This window comes from Danio rerio, chromosome 9 (genome assembly GCF_052040795.2).
Source record: "Danio rerio strain M-AB ecotype USA chromosome 9, GRCz13ab, whole genome shotgun sequence".
Lineage (NCBI taxonomy): Eukaryota > Metazoa > Chordata > Actinopteri > Cypriniformes > Danionidae > Danio > Danio rerio.
Window position 1 is genome coordinate 25,638,466 of NC_141029.1, and position 19,148 is coordinate 25,657,613.

Consider the following 19,148-nt stretch of genomic DNA (forward strand, 5'->3'; position numbering starts at 1 on the left):
AAGAATGTTGCTGGTTCGAGCCTCGGCTGGGTCAGTTGGCATTTCTGTGTGGAGTTTGCATGATCTCCCCGTGTTCGCCTGGGTTTTCTCCGGGTGCTCCAGTTTGCCCCACAGTTCAAAGAAGTGGTATAGGTGAATTGGGTGAGCTGAATTGTTCGTAGTGTATGAGTGTGAATGAGTGTGTATAGATGTTTCCCAGTTATGAATTGCAGCCGGAAGGGCATCCGCTTCGTAAAACATATACTGTATAAGTTGGTGGTTCATTCCGCTGTAGCTACCTCTGATTAATAAAGGAACTAAGCCAAAATGAAAATGAATGAATGAATATTGCATCATCATATTGGTGTCTCAGCTGTAGGAAAAACACGCTCTCAAGTGTCCATTGCTAAGCGTTTCAGCAGGCTAAATCCCTCCATACGCAACAAAATACAAGTAGTAAGAACCACATTTATTTAACACAGAGAGACTGCAAAAGAACCAAACAAGTTATTAATGATGTGTTCAAATGTGTGTAAGAGATGTGTCTAATCTGTGTGAAAAATGAAGAAAATTACAGTGATAGATAAATCATTCTGGTAGCCAGATCTTTACAAAAAACAAACCAGAACAAACCCCATATAATCAACAGAAATAAATTCAAATGTTTTATAGTACCAACATAAACTAAACACGAGAAGAACATGTCAGTATAGCTATTTGTTTAGATTAAAGATCGCTATGTTTATTCATGGGCGAAGCAGTGGCGCTGTAAGTAGTGCTGTCGCCTAGCAGCAAGAAGGTCGCTGGGTCGCTGGTTTGAACCTCGGTTCAGTTGGTGTTTCTGTGTGGAGTTTGCATGTTCTCCCTGCCTTCGCGTGGGTTTCCTCCGGGTGCTCCGGTTTCCCCCACAGTCCAAAGACATGCAGTACAGGTGAATTGGGTAGGCTAAATTGTCCGTAGTGTATGAGTGTGGGTGTAAATGATGGGTTGCAGCTGGAAGGGCATCCGACTAAGCCGACAAGAAAATAAATGAATGAATGTTTTTTCATTAGTTAATGTTAATTATTGCATTTACTAACATGAACAAACAATCAACAATACATTTAATACTGTATTAGTTCATGTTAGTTATCGTTAGTTAATGAAAATAGAGTAGTTCATTGTTAGTTCATGTTAACTCATGGTGCATTAACTAATGTTAACAAGCATGGACTTGGATGTTAATAATGCATTAGTAAATGTTCAATTATGATTAATAAATGCTGTACATGTGTTGTTCATGATTAGTTCATGTTAGTAAACGCATTAACTAATTAACCTTATTGTAAAGTGTTACCAGATGGTAGATGGTAAGGCACTCACCACCAGAACATGCTATGGTGCCATGATAACTCCACTCTCAGTCATCAGTGTTTCAGCCGTGAATAGTGTTTTGTGCACATGCAGTGATCATTTACGGTATTCACTTCTGTATTTAAATTTAGTTGTCACTTCTTAAGCACCACAGTGTGTGTGCATATATTTGTTCCAAAAAGTATGGCAGCATATTATCAAAATATCAGAGAACAAGTGGATATGTGATATGATCATTCTGTTTAAAGTAAATGAAAATATTCATTCTGCGTACCCAATTCGTAACACTTTACCTAAAGAAGGTGTTCATGAGAGTGTCATCATTACACCTTTATACTCATTTATAATGTGACACCTCATGAATATGAAGGAGAGTTAACAGATTTTTATGACAACTGTTATTAAATGTAATTCACTCAGTTATGTCATTTTAAATGCAAAGATGACATTGTTTGAGATGTCTTGACATTATCAAGACAACATAACTTGTCATAAATGTGTCATAAACATTTTTGTCATAATTGTGTCATGAATAGCTTTCTGACCATTATTACGGTGGAACAAACTGAATTACATTTTTAATTTGATCCAATCATTAAGATTTCTCATAAAAAGTCTTAGTACCATATCATATAATTTTACAACATCATAACATTTGTCTTGGCAGATTAATTTATTTTTAATTTTTTTGTCAATAAAATGAGATCGAAAGTGACAATACTCAGGTATTTTTATGAATGTTTTTCATTATCAAGTAAATTTTGCTTAATCAAATTATTTTCTTTTTATCCCAAGGGGGACCTTATTTTGAAGCCATAGTTGGAGGTAAGTGCTTAAAAACTTTTAATTATTCTTTTTACTTTCAATGTAAAAAAAAATATACAGTCATTATTTTACACTGTAAAACCCAAAAAGTTAAAGTAACTCAAACCTTTAGATGAAAACGATTTCAAGAAAGAATTTAAGTTAAAAAAAAACTATAAAAAACTTATAAAAAAAACTAATCCTAATGAGTTCCGTGAACTCAATCCATTTGAGTAAATGAAGCAATTTGAGCACAGTAAAACCTGATAAATGAAGAGAACTCAAAACAATAACAAAAAACCAATAAGTTAAGGCAACTCAAACCGTTTGAGATTGATAGCTACAAACCATTTAAGTTAAAGAACTAATTTATATGAGTACTGTGAACTTCCTCCATTTAAGTTGAAGTAATGAGGTATTTAATTAACTCATTACCTTCAACACTGAGTTCAAAACTCTTTTCAAATGAGTAGAATTAACTTTCAGTAAATTTGAGTTAACTACACTCATTTCATTTGATAAAGTTGCCTGTTGGGCTTTACAGTGTACCCTACAGTGACCCTTGAAATGTATTTCCATTGCTGTAACAAAATAGCCAAGACTCCATAAAAGTGCTGTAAGCCTTAATAAATCATAGAGACCATTGGTGCTGATGGTTTCTATCATTTGCATGATAGATGTTTAGGTCTAGACACAGTTGTTTTTAAGCCAGTCGTCTGAGCTGTAAATGTCTTGTGGCAGTCCAAAACCTACTAACAACTTCAGGCAGCATATGGGGAAAATATCAATTTTGATTTCTGACTATGTAGTCCTAGTAGACTATTTGATGCTTTAAAGAGCTCTCCAAGTCAAAACTGTGCTCTAATAAAATAGCTCATGTACTGTAATGAAGTAAGTATTACCAATATGTTACTGGGAAAAGAAAATTCATTCATTCCAAATGCACTGCTGTTAGTGGAGAAAGATGCTTTTTGCCTCTATAGAGCGTGTAGTTACGAGAACATTTTGAGAATAGCACTTCAATGATGATCAGAGAGGCTTGGATGACTTTTGTACAAATGAGAGGTAATTTGTCCACAAGATGTTTTCTGGCCTCAGAAGATCTCTGGCTAAAAATAAATAAATAAATGAAGTACCAGACCCACAGTTGTCTAACTTTAGCTCATTTACACGTGAATAATCAGTGTGTGGGTTTGTTCTTATGCACAGAAATAATTGGAATCAGCAAACCTCAGCAGGGTTCTAATGATACTTACCCTCAAATCCTTTTTCAAGCAACTGCACTTGAACATCACGATACAATCTGTATATTTCATTGTTCAATTTAGTTTGTGAGCACTGTATGTTTTACTATGATCCTCTACACAGCATGTTCTGTAGGTTTGGTTTGGATGCTTGACTGTCAGTGTTTTTGTTAGCTAAATTTACACCTGAATTTAACAAACTGTTACCTCATTTCCCTGTCTTCTCACTTTAATATAATGATGGTGAAAATGGTTTTCGGTTGAATTCCCACTTGAAAATAGCTAAAGATGTGTCAGGAAATATAAATATTCACCAAAAAAGAAAATGAGTATCCAGGGGTTTGGAACCCAGCACTGAAGGTTTTTCCCTTATTAAAGCCATTTTGTTCAAGTCTAATGACTTTGTGTTCATCAATTTTCTTTTGGACTTATTTGCTTCAAATCAGAGTTTCTAAAGTTATTCTCATCGTAGCTGATTGGTTTGTTTCATATTTTATATTGCTTTACTCAGACATTTTAAAATCTTTATGGGAAAAAATACATACTTGTAAAATCAACAATGTCAAAACAGTGGTGGATCTGATGTAACATAATACTCTAATGTACATCACTCAAAAAAAAAAAAAAAAAACCTATAAAGAACCACAGTAATGTCAACAAAAAATACAGAGGATTTTGGGAAAGTTTATTTACGGTTATTCATATAAGTAAAACTTAGTTAACCAGTTTACACATTTTTACAGTACCATTTTTCTGTGTTTTTTACAACATTTTTAACTCTAATGTGCAGTGCTCAGCATAATTGAATAAACCATATTTTCAAAATGTATATTTTTATCAATTTCTCAGTGAATATGGGAAATATATTTTGGTGCATTTAAACAAAAGAGATGTGTTAAACATATACATTTATTAAAACAATATTTTAGTCACCAAACATATTTAGAAATATAAAGATAATACAGCTAAATTCATGTGAAGTATTGCAACAACAAAAAAATACAACATACAAAATTTCAACAAATTTGGAAATTTCGGGAAAAATATTTTTCCTGTTTTTTTTTTTTTTTTGTATTTAATATTTTTCTATAAGATTTAAATTTGGGTGTACTTCTTTTTGTTATTTTAAGTAATTTTTTCTTAGATAAGCTCCAGATTTGGCTTCAGTACTGATAAATCGAATGTTTATGCACAAATATGAGATTGTATAGCTTCCTGTTAAAATATTAATTTAAAAGATAGATTTGTGAGGGGTGTACTTATATATGCTGATCTCTGTAAGTAACTGATGAGGAAAATCTAAAAAAAAAAAAAAAAAAGAAGCATAGTAACTTAGCATAGTAAAAAAATCATAAATTAAGTGTCATGCAGTCATTTTCGGGAAAGTCAATTTACTGTACTGTAATTTAACTTTATTAATAAAAATTTAAAAATTATAAATAAAAATGTAAATTTATTAATAAAATAAACGTATTATTATTTTTGCTGCATTCTTTTTTTCATTTTTTTACCTTTAAATTTACAGCCATTTTTCAGTGCAGCAGATTTACAAAAGTAATCTTTGGGACAAACTCAACTCAGCACATGTTTTTAAGCTGAAGCAACAAACATAAGTACTTACAGCTGACTTACATAAGTCAGCGAAACAGAAAAAACACAACAAATTCAGTAATTAAGTTACTTACAAAATCATGTTGAAAAAGCTAAAATGTGGAATAATGTTTTACAGTCAAGCTCATTCAACAGAATTTGCAGAATAATGTTGCTTTTAGCATAAAAAATGTGAAATAAAACCTCTGTGTATGTGTGTGTGCGTGTGTGTATTAGTTGTCATTACGGCAGTGGTTCTGGTCCTGCTCCTCCTCCTGGCCATCATTCTGCGATACATGTACCAGCACAAGGGCACATATCATACCAATGAGGCCAAGGGCACAGAGTTTGCAGAGACAGCAGATGCTGCCCTTCGCAGAGACCCAGCCCTGCAGGACGCCGTGGATGAAAGCAAGAAAGAGTATTTCATATGAGACCATAAACAGCCCTTTATACGTGCCATATAACAAACTGCGATGCAGGCTCACATGATGCCTTAATACTGTTTGCTGGAGCAGTGACGTAGAGCTGACTGAGCTTCTGCAAACACAAACAAACAAGAGTGATATGAAATTCCTCTATATGTCAATACTGGAGAGTGATTTCATTTATTTCCATCTGATAAACAGGAAATATTTGAGGTATACATAGAACAATTTGCCATACTCTTTGTATTCAAAGCCAGCTTTCTGTACAAACATCAGCTGAGGGGAATGTGATGGTGTTAAGGTGAAGAGAAGGACATTTATAGGACTTACTAAACAGTATATGATGGTGAATGGCAAGATGATTAAGAAGTAAAATTAGAAAAAAACAAGCTTTTATTGACAAACTAGGAAGTCAAGGAAGGTTTGTTTTTTAAGTTTGCCAATTAAAATGTCTTTCTTTCATATAACTTAAATCCTAAAACACTCTTTTAAAAATGCCTCTAAAAGCAAATCTTAAAAATTTTATGAACAACATATTTACTTTTTTTGAAAAGAAAATGACCAGCTTTGTTCATTTCGTTTAGTTTTTCATAGACTTTTTTTAATCCCAAAGGGAAATTCACGTCACAGCAGAGCTCATCATACAATGAAATAAGTAAATAATAATAGTGGAAAAACACACATCCATACTGCACCCCTTAGTTTCAAGCAATAAGTAGACAGTAGTCCATGCCTATCAATACAATTTCAGTTATCAATTTGCAACTTATAATTTGACATTGATTATACAATCTAATCGCTGTTAGTAAAAAAGACTTTCTGTATCGTTCCCTGTATCTATTCCCTCCAACACCAGGGCTGAATTAATCTTGAGCTAAAAGAGTTTGCACGAGTTGTACTGCATGTCTCAAAAAGAGGATGATGATCATGGTTCAACCTACTGACAAATTTGTCCATCATTCGATCATGGGCTATCTTATAGTGGATGTTCTCATTTCACAACAGAACCTGCCTTTTTTATAAGCGTGTTGAGTTTAGAGTTGTTATCTGCTTGTGAAAATGACCAGCTTTGATAGTCCATGACTATCAATACAATTTCAGTTATTAATTTGCAATTCATATTGTGACATTGATTATATACAATCTAATCACTGTTGGTAAAAAAGACTTCCTGTATAGTTTCCTATAACACCAGGGCTGAATTAATCTTGAACTAAAGAGGATGACAAAAAGAGGATGACAATCATGGTTTAACATACTGACAAATTTGTCTATCATTCGATCATGGGCTATCTTATAGTTGATAGTTCTCATTTCACAACATAACCTGCCTTTTTTATAAGCGTGTTGAGTTTGAAGTTACCTGTTAATGTTGTGGTTCTCGCCAAAGATTATCTGATCTACCCCATGTGTAATTTAATGGGCCTGCAGATTAATGTATTGAATTCAACATTTCAAACCACTTTATTTTCACATGGGTTGTATTTTACAAGGAGACTGTCTAGGACAGGGGTGGGCAAACTCGATCCTGGAGGGCCGGTGTCCTGCACAGTTTACCTCCAACCCTAATCAAACACACCTGCTTATAGATTTCTTGTGATCTTAAAGACACTGATTAGCATGTTCAGGTGTGTGATTAGTGTTGGAACAGGATCAAGTTTGCCCATCCCTGGTCTAGGGACTGGATGAAACCCGTTAGTCATCAGTTTAGAATGAGAACAGGAACAATTACTGATAAAAGAGAAGAACTGTGAGGAAAAGCCAGTGGGTTATTAGAGGCAGAAATCTTACCCTCATTTATGCAAATGTTAGCCATCATGGTTTTATTTTTACTGATGATTCTGTATGTAATGTCTTGAGCTTGTGAAAAAAGCCAATTTTTATAAGAGCTAATTGTAAGGCTGGTCTAATGAATGGTTGCTTGTAATTAGAAGCAGTAGTAGAGTTAGGCAGTGGAGTAAATAAATAAGAAAAATGTCTGCTTCATATGCCTTCAATTTTTAATTTTATGTTTACACATGTTTTTGCAAAAAAATAAAATCAATTATACTGCTGTTGGGTTCTGTGTGTGTATGTGTGTTTATTATTTTCCAATTTAATTAGAATTTATCCACTTGATTTTTGTCCTATCTAAAAGGAATTTAATTTATTTAAAACTATTTTCCAGGTAGGACTTTTTGCTCAGTGTGTGTGTGTGTGTGTGTGTGTGTGTGTGTGTGTGTGTGTGTGTGTGTGTGTGTGTGTGTGTGTGTGTGTGTGTATAATATCAACCTGTCATCTCACTCTTTAAAAAACATTTTCAGATTTACAGCAAATGTACAAAAATTACTACATCACAAAAATTGTTAAAATAAATATTTTAAACAAAAGATTTGTTTGCTAGTTTAGTTAAGGTGATGAAAACTAGTAGATGAAACTGACCTGCACTTGAAAGCTTCTTGTTGTAGAGCTTTGCTTTAGCACACACTTTCCTCTTTGCTTCTCTTTACTGCTTTTTCTCGATCTCTGTGAAGTTCAGCAGAGATGTACAGAGCAGGGGAGAGACAAATGCTAGCATGCAGGTGAGAGGGCTTAAAAAACCATGTAAGACATGCGCTCTCCTCACCATATGCACCAGACACTTTCTTATAAACACTCCATGTTTCTGGGAGAACAAACAAAAACTTCTAAACTAACTTGTTTTGACATCAATATTGTATTATACTAATTTGAAGTGTTTCTTTTGCCCTTATTTGTTTGTTGCTTTGGATAGAAGCTTCTGCTAAAGGAATAAATGTAAATGTACTGAGTTTTGATTTTTTAAATAAATGTTTTGTAATAATTGAATAATTGAATCATTATAACATTAATAATATTTAACAAATAAAATAAATAAACAAAAAGGGCAGTAGGCAAACCTGTTGAGCACTAGGAATACTGCTTGTGGAGTTTTCAGATCTGTGATCTGCCATTTTTCATGGTCCATGATCAATAAATCATTTATTTTCTTGCCGCAAGCATGTGCCGCTTTTTTCACATATTTTTTATTTGCCCCAAAATCTGACCCAGGTTGAAAATGAAAACTTTATTGGCTCATTAAAAAGTTACATGTAGTGTAGGCCTACCTAAGTCTTTTCACACAGTGTTAGACTCAGAATACAATGCAAAACACTTTTTATTAGTGTTTCTTGGTGCAGTTTTGTTTTTGCTGGATTTGAACAGCCCCTGGCCATTTAATTTTGTGTTCAAGAGAACATTCTGTTAAACATCTCCTTTTTGCTTCAGATATAAAACAAAGCCATACAGGTTTGGGACAATGCGAGTGTGAGTAAATGATGACAAAATGTACATCTTTGGTTGAAGTATTCCCTTTAAGCTCAGAGCAACCGCAGTAGAAAGAGCTCACGCTGTGCTCCATTTAGTGATTTTTGGATCAAACAACTAGGCCTCGGGCCATTGATAGTTTCAGTTCCTCTACTTGGGGGAGTAATTAGTGCAGGTGTTACGTATTTGAGTCGTGCATGGGGAAACGAGAATTTGCAAATAAAATATGAAAACGTTATCTTGTGCAAACAGTTTGTGTTGTGGTGGGAAGCGGGGTTCTCTAAATATGATCCGTGATGTGTTCTGTGATAAATAAATGTTCAATAAAATTTCTTCTGGAAGACTTTTACAAAAAAAATGTACACATTATTCAAAGGCCAGTACAGATGCTGATGCAACAAAATGAAAATGCCAGACATTTCGGAGGTGAGCTACACCGCGAGAATCCGACACGAGTGAGAGATATTTTTCTTTTGATTAATTCTTAGCTTCAAGGATGGAGGCTGAAAATAAGCCCTGAGCACCAAATCTCATCTCACCTTCTCAACTCCCTCCTCCTCGTCCAGCACTCTTGATTAATGACACCTCAACTCTAAAGCTTTTTGCCTTGGTGTTTTTTTATTTTATTATTATTTTTTATGTTAACAACTGAGAGGACAATTCTGTGTAATGGCTAGACTGCCTGTCATCACTATTTTGATAATCAACACTGACACCTCTATGATTAACCATCTGTACACAGGAGTGAGATACGAACAAGGACACAATTAACACCTCCCACAATGCTCTGGCATAAACGCTTCTTTCATAGAGTCACATCCCATACTGTTTGATAACAGTAAACTGTGAGAGGAGAGGAAATGTGCTTAACAAAAATAGATTATCTCTATATCCATCTATCTATCTATCTATCTATCTATCTATCTATCTATCTATCTATCTATCTATCTATCTATCTATCTATCTATCTATCTATCTATCTATCTATCTATCTATCTATCTATCTATCTATCTATCTATCTATCTATCTATCTATCTATCTATCTATCTAATCTATCTATCTATCTATCTATCTATCCATCCATCCATCCATCCATCCATCCATCCATCCATCCATCCATCCATCCATCTATCTATCTATCTATCTATAGAAACTTTTGTTATTTTTAATGCCTGTTTCACAGTACAACAGAAAGCCAGAGGTGAAAAAGCAAACTTGGCACTTTATAGGCATTAAAAACACTGGCTGTCGTTTTCAAGTGAACTTTAAGACCTGGCCTGCCACTCGTCCTCTTGGCAAGTTTACATATAGAGGCCTGGAACCACCAGGAGAAGCCTTGTTCTCAAAGAGGATTTATTTATAATGAAACACAATGCCGCATTGCATTCCTTTCCATGAAAGTTATGTGAAGTTAGGCCCTTTTTACGTATCCTTCAAATCAATAAAATGTACATGATTGTTGGACATACCTGATACATAAAACACTGTTCTGTGCATGCAATCTGAGGTAGAATGATACAGTAAAATTATAAACTACTTTGGGCTTTAGGGCATTTACTTCCAAAAAACACACATATTTCTAAATGTCTGTCCTGGAGCCTTTCATTTAAAAACTGTCGTTTGAAGCTTACATGAACAAAAAAAGGGAAAAGCTATCAACTGAAATCTTTACATTCAGTCTTGAAGTGACATTGCCATTTAGAGTTTATCATGCAACAAAAAAAAATTATAAAATTGTTCACTAATAATAAAAAGTAACTTTATTATTATATTATATTATATTATATTATATTATATTATATTATATTATATTATATTATATTGTTAACCAGCTAGTATTTTGGTGGCCTTTATTTTTTTTAATTTGTATGTGTACATATATATATATATATATATATATATATATATATATATATATATATATATATATATATATATATATGCTCTGAAAGAACAAACTGAGATTTGTGGGTTATTTTTTTTTAACAAACACTGGAAATAACACCATCAATAAAGTCATGCAATTGAGCTTAGGGCCTGTATATTGGCATTGCTTGGAGGGTTATCGCTAGGGCCAGACAGAATCTGTGCATGTTTTTTTGCTATTTCTGCTGAGAATTAAAAGTAAATAAATGGAGAATTATGCTTAATTATTTTGGGACCATCTTAACTAAAAACTTAAAACATGAAATTAAAAATAATAGCTTTTTAACTTTACTTTTATGTTTACAATGCATATCCATCTAAATCCACTTATTCGTTAAACAAAGCTAAGCTATCATATAATAAATCTACTAAAGGACAGAAAATATTACTTTGCAAACTGTATTGTAAATAAATCAAATAAACACTTTCATATTGGTCAATAATATTACTGAAATGAGTTCAAAAACTGATTAAACAAAAATTCACACACGAGTAAATAAATAGACCCAATGATGGTCTAAAAAATCTGGGGAAATCTGATTTCTGCACACGGTGATTCCGTGTGGGCCAAGTAATAGCTCTGTATTTTTTTATGACATTAAACAATTTAAACATTGATGAAGTGTTACATTTACACATGGCAGAAATTATAATTTGCAGCGAGCAGTTCAGTATGCGACAGGGGTCTGGCTGCAGACTCGGTGCAGATGCAATCTAAGCTGAATCCAATGATTTTTAACGTGGTCACCTAAACCTTCTCCTAACCCTACCCTTCACAGAGGCATCACTAGCTCCATTGAGTGCATGGTGTCTGACATTGCATATCAGAGCGATGCGATCTCAGCTTGCATCATAAAGGCTGCATCCAGATCCTATTGGTATATGCAGCATTTTCATTTGTGAGCAAGCAAAGTTGAATTAAACCAAACCATACAAAAATGAACAGAAAAATGAAACTGTGTCAAACTATCACAAAAAAGCCTTCAAGCTAAATCCTCCACTGGGACATTTCTGATGATGGAGTACTCAAAGATTTTCTTCACATGTAGGCCTGCACAACAGCTCTTAATAAACAAAATGAAACATATTTTGATTTGATTAAAATTATACTGTAAGTGAATAAAGACAAAACTGTCCCCTACCGAGTTTACAGCTTGACAGGCTTTCATTTACACTTGTTGAAAAGCTAGGCTACAGCTTTAACAAAGAGCCTTCTGCTGTTCTGTAGCAGATGTTTTGTTTTTGTTTTTCCCCCCAAAAGTTTGCAGTTTTCTTGTTTACCAAGGACACATATAGTTGAAGTCAGAATTATAAGTCCCCTTTGATTTTTTTTTTTTGTTGATTTTTTAAATATTTCCCAAATTATGTTTAACAGAGCAAGGAAATTTTCACAGTATGTCTGATAATATTTTTTTCTTCTAGAGAAAGTCTTATTTGCTTTATTTTGGCTAGAATAAAAGAAGTTTTACATTTTTAAAACCATTTTAAAGTCAAAATTGTTAGCGCATTTAAGCTATATTTTTTCAATAGTCTACAGAACAAACCATCATTATCCAATAACTTGCCTAATCACCCTAACATGCCTAGTTAACCTAATTAACAGTTAAGCCTTTAAATGTATCTTTAAGCTGTATAGAAGTGACTTAAAAAATATCTTGTCAAATAGTATTTACTGTCATCATCGCAAATGAGTTATTTAAACTATTATGTTTAGAAATCTGTTTAAAAAATATTCTATGTGTTAAACAGAAATTGGGTGAAATATAAACAAGTGGGCTAATAATCCATGAGAGCTTACAAATCTGACTTCAACTGTGCTTAAAGAAAGAAAGAAAGAAAGAAAGAAAGAAAGAAAGAAAGAAAGAAAGAAAGAAAGAAAGAAAGAAAGAAAGAAAGAAAGAAAGAAAGAAAAAGAAAGAAAGAAAGAAATTATACTAAACTGTTTTCAGCATTATTAATAATAATTATCATTTTATCTGTACTAAGAAGAAGATGATGAAGAAAAAGAAATGTTTGCTGAGCAGTAAATCATTAGCCTTATTAGAATGATTTAATATTAACAGTTTGACAATGAAGACTGGAGTATTGGGCGACGCAGTGGCGCAGTAGGTAGTGCTGTCGCCTCACAGCAAGAAGGTCGCTGGGTCACTGGTTCGAGCCTCGGCTCAGTTGGCGTTTTTGTGTGGAGTTTGCATGTTCTCCCTGCATTCGTATGGGTTTCCTCCGTGTGCTCCGGTTTACCCAACAGTCCAAAGACATGCGGTACAGGTGAATTGAGTAGGCTAAATTGTCCGTAGTGTATGAATGAGTGTGTGTGGATGTTCCCCAGAGATGGGTTGTAGCTGGAAGGGCATCCGCTGCGTAAAAACATGCTGGATAAGTTAGCTGTTCATTCCTCTGTGGCGACCCCGGATTAATAAAGAGACTAAGCCAAAAAGAGAATGAATGAATGAATGAAGACGCTGAAATGTCTGCTTTACAAAAGGAATTCAAAACATACAATAGATTTCTTTTTACAGTATTTTTGATTTTAAGTTATTTTTGTTCAAACAAATACTACTTTGTTACAGTCACAGATAAGCAAAACCTCAATACCTGTGGAGAAAACTTGTTAATCCATATCATGTTGATAAGTATAAAAGTAAACTGACCCCTAAAAACTGTAACCAAATAAGTCAACAAACAAGCAAACAATCTACAAGAAAAAAACTAAAAAAATGTAAAATATTTTTGAAATAATAAAAAATGATCAGTGTTGTCAGTATTTTCCTAGTTCATTCTAAAGCTTATTTTAATTTGCTCCTGATTGTGTGAAAGGATGTTACTCTGCCTTGGAAGTCAGTCTGAAAGCCGTTATCTAGTTGCAGTTTCCCTCATACAGACACACACAGTCTGTGAAGTGACCCATTGACTGTACAGCGAGATAGCAAGACACCTGCTTCACAAATCCTCTGATGGAAACCTCAAAGCTTTGTGTTTGCACCGCATTTCAACTGAGAAAGACTTGTATGACTGAATGTAACCGTAATGAACCTCACTGTATGTCTTTACAAAGCTGAATGAGAGAGTAAGTGAGAGGAAGAGTTCACTTGGACTTCCATTAACCTACTTTCCCTCTTCATTCTGAATTCAGCCATGGGTGCAATGGGATCACACTCTTTCCTCTCTGACATAATGCTCAAAACAACATCCCGTCAGCAGAGACCGCTCCAGATCTGCTCTCTCCGTCCAGCTGTGTGTCGTGTCAGGGTCAGTGAAGGCTGACATCTGTCCTTCGTGGGGTAGCTTGGGGGAGCTGGCCCGCACAACTGGAAATCCAGCAGATATATTTAGACCACGAGGACAAGGTTGTTCATCTTGAAAATGACTGTGACTCTGTGCGACCTTGATGCCCTCTGCAGCTCCACAGGAGAGCTTGGCCTGGCTAAAATCCACAGTCAAGGTGCTTTGAGTCCTCCTCTGTCGGAGGACTTCACTCGTGCAGGTGGGTGGAGCAAGGGTGTAGATTTGCTTTTGATATTGGTGGGGACCTAATTTGATACCATCCAACCCCTCTCCCCCCAATTGTAAAATTTAAATGTAACTTCACATTTAAAATGTAAAGTTAAAGAAATGTCTGACAAAAAGGTATAAAGACCTGTTTACTGAGGGCTTATTTATGCATAGTCACTTATCACTGCACCTGAACACATTTTTGCCAGTATATCTATGAACTTTAAGCTAAAAGATGAGTTTATGTCCATGCTCTTTTCCTTTTCTGACTATGCAAACAGAGCAGTACGTGTTATATTTCACACTTAAAAACTTTAATAAATAAATAAATAAAATACAATTAGTAATGAAAACAACAATAGATCAAGCATGTCTAATTGTGTAAAAGTACATTTTCATGATTTTATTTTGAGAAGGAATGAATGCAGACTTCATGAAAGAGGGAGGCATGACACAATAACCATTTTATCTCGATTGTTGTTCTTTTATAATCGTCATGGAGGCCAAAATCAAAACAAATTTCTTATTAATTTACATCCATGGTTATTATTATGGTGGACTTGTAGCAAACTTGACTTTAAGTGACTGACAATTTTTTATGAAATCTAGCAGCTTATGTCTGTCTCACCTGAGTCTTGCACAGCCTGATTGGAAAATTTCGACAGGGCATTAATTCATTTTGGAGGCAATTAAACTATTGATGGGGACATTTTAATAATCTGAGGATATTAGTGGGGATACTTCCCCTCCGTCCATGCTAATTTTACATCCTTGGGGTGGAGAGCAGCTGATTGGACAAAATCTTTGGAATAATTTGATTTATTCACTTATTCATTAGTCCATCTATCTGTTCTTTGATTCATTTATCAATTTATTTATCTAGATCACATCTGTCAGTTCCTGGAGGGCCGCAGCTCTGCACAGTTTAGTTCCAACCCTGCTTAAACACACTTACCTGTAGGTTTCAAACAAGCCTGACTGACTTACTTAGTTAGATCAGGTGTATTAAATTAGGGTTTAAACTAAACTGTGCAGAGCTGCGGCCCTTCAGGAATGGGAATGGATATCCATGATCTAGATGGTCAACAGACAACATAAAAGAAACTCAACTTATAATTTTATTATACTAACAAAAGGGTGTGTGATATGTATTTCAATTTATTTCCATTGCCTTTTTATAATTGTCTTGTTGTTTATCTTGCTATTTAATAATAGTCATAACTTACATTTACATTTACATTTAGTCATTTAGCAGACGCTTTTATCCAAAGCGACTTACAAATGAGGACAAGGAAGCAACTTACACAACTATAAGAGCAACAATGAATAAGTGCTATAGGCAAGTTTCAGGTCTGTATAAAGTCTAAGAAGGAAAGTATTAGTACTTTTTTTTTTGGGGGGGGGGGGGTACAGTAAGTGTGATATCCAGAGAGGCAATTGCAGATTAGGAAGTGAAGTGGAGACTAAACAGTTGAGTTTTTAGTCGTTTCTTGAAAATAGCGAGTGACTCTGCTGTTCTGATGCAGTTAGGGAGTTCATTCCACCAACTGGGCAGATTGAGCGTGAGCGAAAGTGATTTCTTCCCTCTTTGGGATGGAACCACGAGGCGACATTCATTCACAGAACGCAAGTTTCTGGAGGGCACATAGATCTGCAGCAGTGAGAGCAGATAAGAAGGAGCAAGGCCAAAAGTCGCTTTGTAGGCAAACATCAGAGCTTTGAATTTGATGCGAGCAACAACTGGCAGCCAGTGCAAACGAATTAGCAGCGGAGTGACATGTGCTCGTTTAGGTTCATTGAAGACCACTCGTGCTGCTGCATTCTGGAGCAGTTGAAGAGGCTTGATAGAGTTAGCTGGAAGCCCAGCTAGTAGAGAGTTGCAGTAATCCAGTTTGGAGAGAACAAGAGCTTGAACAAGGAGTTGAGCTACATGTTCAGATAAGAAGGGTCGGATCTTTCTGATGTTATAGAGTGCGAATCTGCACGATCGAGCAGTTCTAGAAATGTGGTCAGAGAAGTTTAGTTGGTCATCAATCGTTACTCCAAGGCTTTTCACCATTTTGGATGCAGTAATGGTTGCCCCATCCATCTGGATTGAAAAGTTATGGTGTAGAGTCGGGTTGGCAGAAACTACAAGCATTTCCGTTTTTGCGAGGTTAAGCTGAAGATGATGATCTTTCATCCAGTGTGAAATGTCTGACAGGCAGGCTGAGATGCGAGCTGGAACTGAGGGATCATCAGGATGAAAAGAGAGGTATAGCTGGGTATCATCAGCATAGCAGTGGTAGGAGAATCCATGTCTCTGGATGACTGGACCTAGAGATGACGTGTAGATGGAGAAGAGAAGTGCCCCAAGAACAGAGCCTTGAGGTACCCCAGTTTAGATGCTGAAGGTTGGACACCTCTCCCCTCCAAGACACCCTGAATGACCTGTCAGAGAGGATCTGAACCATTGTATAACAGTGGCCGCAACGCCCAGTGACTCGAGCGTAGATAGCAGGATCTGGTGGTTGACAGTGTCAAAAGCAGCGGACAATTCCAGCAAGATGAGGACTGATGATTTAGAGTCTGCTTTAGCCAGTCTGAGATCCTCCATGACCGAGAGCAGGGCAGTCTCAGTTGAGTGGCCTTTCTTAAAGCCGGATTGCTTGTTGTCCATAAGATTGTTTTGAGTAAGAAAGTCCAGGACTTGATTGAACACTAATTTCTCCAGAATCTTGGCCATGAATACTTGAAAACTTGTTTTTAAACATTAGTGGTAACACTTTACAATAACAGTACACGAATAATGATGTGTTATTATGTAAACTAAACATGACTTTATTATGAACTAATGATGAGTTAAGGCATGCGCTAATCATGAACGAAATTTAACTACACCTTGAGTCACAGAAGTTAATGTCTGAATAACAGCTACCTTAATAACTTGTTAGTAAATGATTGTTTGTTAATTATTGTATTAATTACCACATTAGTTTATGCTTAATTCAACCACCCTGATCTCATATGATATGATAATGTATAATTATGTCATGACTTTACTTGGAGGGGGCACATCATCATTATCCATTCTTAACTACTCATGAACGCCTTATGCACGTCTGTCTAGCGCATTTACACTGAATAACAAGAGAAAACAGCTCTGTCAACATCAACATCAACAGTTTAAACACAGGAGTTGATGAGTAGTTAAGGATGAGTTAATGGTGATGTGCCCCTCCAAGTAAAGTCACAGCATAATTATACATTAACACGCGATTAATTTTTTTAAAAAGGTGCGATTAATTAGTTAATTTTTTTTATCGATTGACAGCACATATATATATATATATATATATATATATATATATATATATATATATATATATATATATATATATATATATATATATATATATATATATATATATATATATAAAATTATCTGTGTAAAAGATTTTGTTTATTATTATAATAATTATTATTATTAATATGATAAAATATGAAATACTTTTACATCATTATAATAATATACTTTAGAACAAACACAACTGTAAGCATGTTTAAGATCAAGTAGAAATTTAGAAAGGTATAGAATCTGGATAAGGTTAATATTGCTGTTTTTAATAAGTAATAGTTATAATGCAAAATGTGTGAAAGTATTGATCAATGCGGTCTTCATCTTGATACACTGAGAGAGAGATATTCTGTACAACTGTATAGTAATCCTTGTTAGAGCAAACAGTCCAATGCAACTGACTGACTCATCTTCAGCGTGCAGTTATTTTCTTTAAATCACAGTAATGATTCTGGTGACAGTCTGGCAGTTTTCAGAAATATAATTCGACACAAAACACTTAAATATACCCAACAGTCCTTAAAGGACACTTACTCCTTGCCATTTGTAAATGCCTGATGAAATTTCCATATCGAGTCAGCACTCTTTAACAGTGTTAACCCTCATGAGGATACAAACAGCTCACCACAGATCATTAGACAGTGAGGGAACGTATGAAATAACATAAACACAATATGAAAAAGGAAACCGTTTGTAACCAACACTCCCAGGCTGTTTCCTATACATCCGGACAGGTTTACTCCTGGACAAAAGATGTTATAGCCATTTAATAGAATGAGAGCTCTGCACTAGCATGTGCAGTCATCTCAGCAAAGTCATTACATCTGATGTTTGCTCAGACAAGTAATATGAGTTTTTTGAATGATCAGGTACATGTTCCTAAGCTGGTTACTGCATGATTTTCCAATATCCAGAGATAGCTGTGCTGCTAAATCCATTTAAGGATTCAGAATTTGGTTTCATGAGCACAAAGATGTGAAAGAAATGATTCCTGACTCCACAAATGACCTGATCTTATCCTCTAATGACCATCCTAAAGCAGATTTCCACCTTTAAAAAATATATGAGGTAAGTTCTGCTACACAAACGACTTCTAGACTTTAATGACAGAATTCTATGTACTAAACCATGACCAAAACAAGGACAGTTTTGTGATCGTTTACTCATCCCATGTTGTTTTAAACCAGTGTGATTCTTTTCAGCAGAGAATAAAACATTTTTTTTCAAAAACAAAAGAATACAATTACATTGTTGTGGTTACTGTTACTTACTGTAAGTAGGAAATTGCATTGAGATAGAATGATGGATGGATGGATGGATGGATGGATGGATGGATGGATGGATGGATGGATGGATGGATGGATGGATGGATGAATCGGGAATCGGTCAGTGGGTGGATGGATGGATGGATGGATTAATGGATGGATTAATAAACTTGATGGATGGATGGATGGATGGATGGATGGATGGATGGATAGATGGGTACTTTGATGTGTGCATGGATGGATGGTTGGATGGGCACTGGATGTATGGGTGGATGGATAGATGGATGTGTGGATGGATGGATGGAAGGATGGGCGGATGGATGAATCGGGAATCGGTCAGTGGATGGATGGATGGATGGATGGATAGATGGATGGAGACTGGATGGATGGATGGATAAACTTGATGGATAGATGGGTAATTTGATG

The 19,148-nt window shown here is 35.1% G+C and overlaps 1 protein-coding gene across 2 annotated transcripts in view; it reads left to right on the forward strand.

Annotated features, from left to right (window-relative positions):
- The window catches only part of gypc (glycophorin C (Gerbich blood group)), a 46,557-nt gene extending 39,100 nt beyond the window's left edge, over positions 1-7,457 (forward strand). Inside the window, 2 exon segments of one of the 2 annotated variants that reach the window (NM_001005394.1) lie at positions 2,128-2,157; positions 5,208-6,312. In NM_001005394.1, the coding sequence (NP_001005394.1) occupies positions 2,128-2,157; positions 5,208-5,404 (227 nt within the window). In that variant the 3' untranslated portion in view covers positions 5,405-6,312. 2 annotated transcript variants of the gene reach the window in all.
- Positions 7,458-19,148: the final 11,691 nt, after the last annotated feature.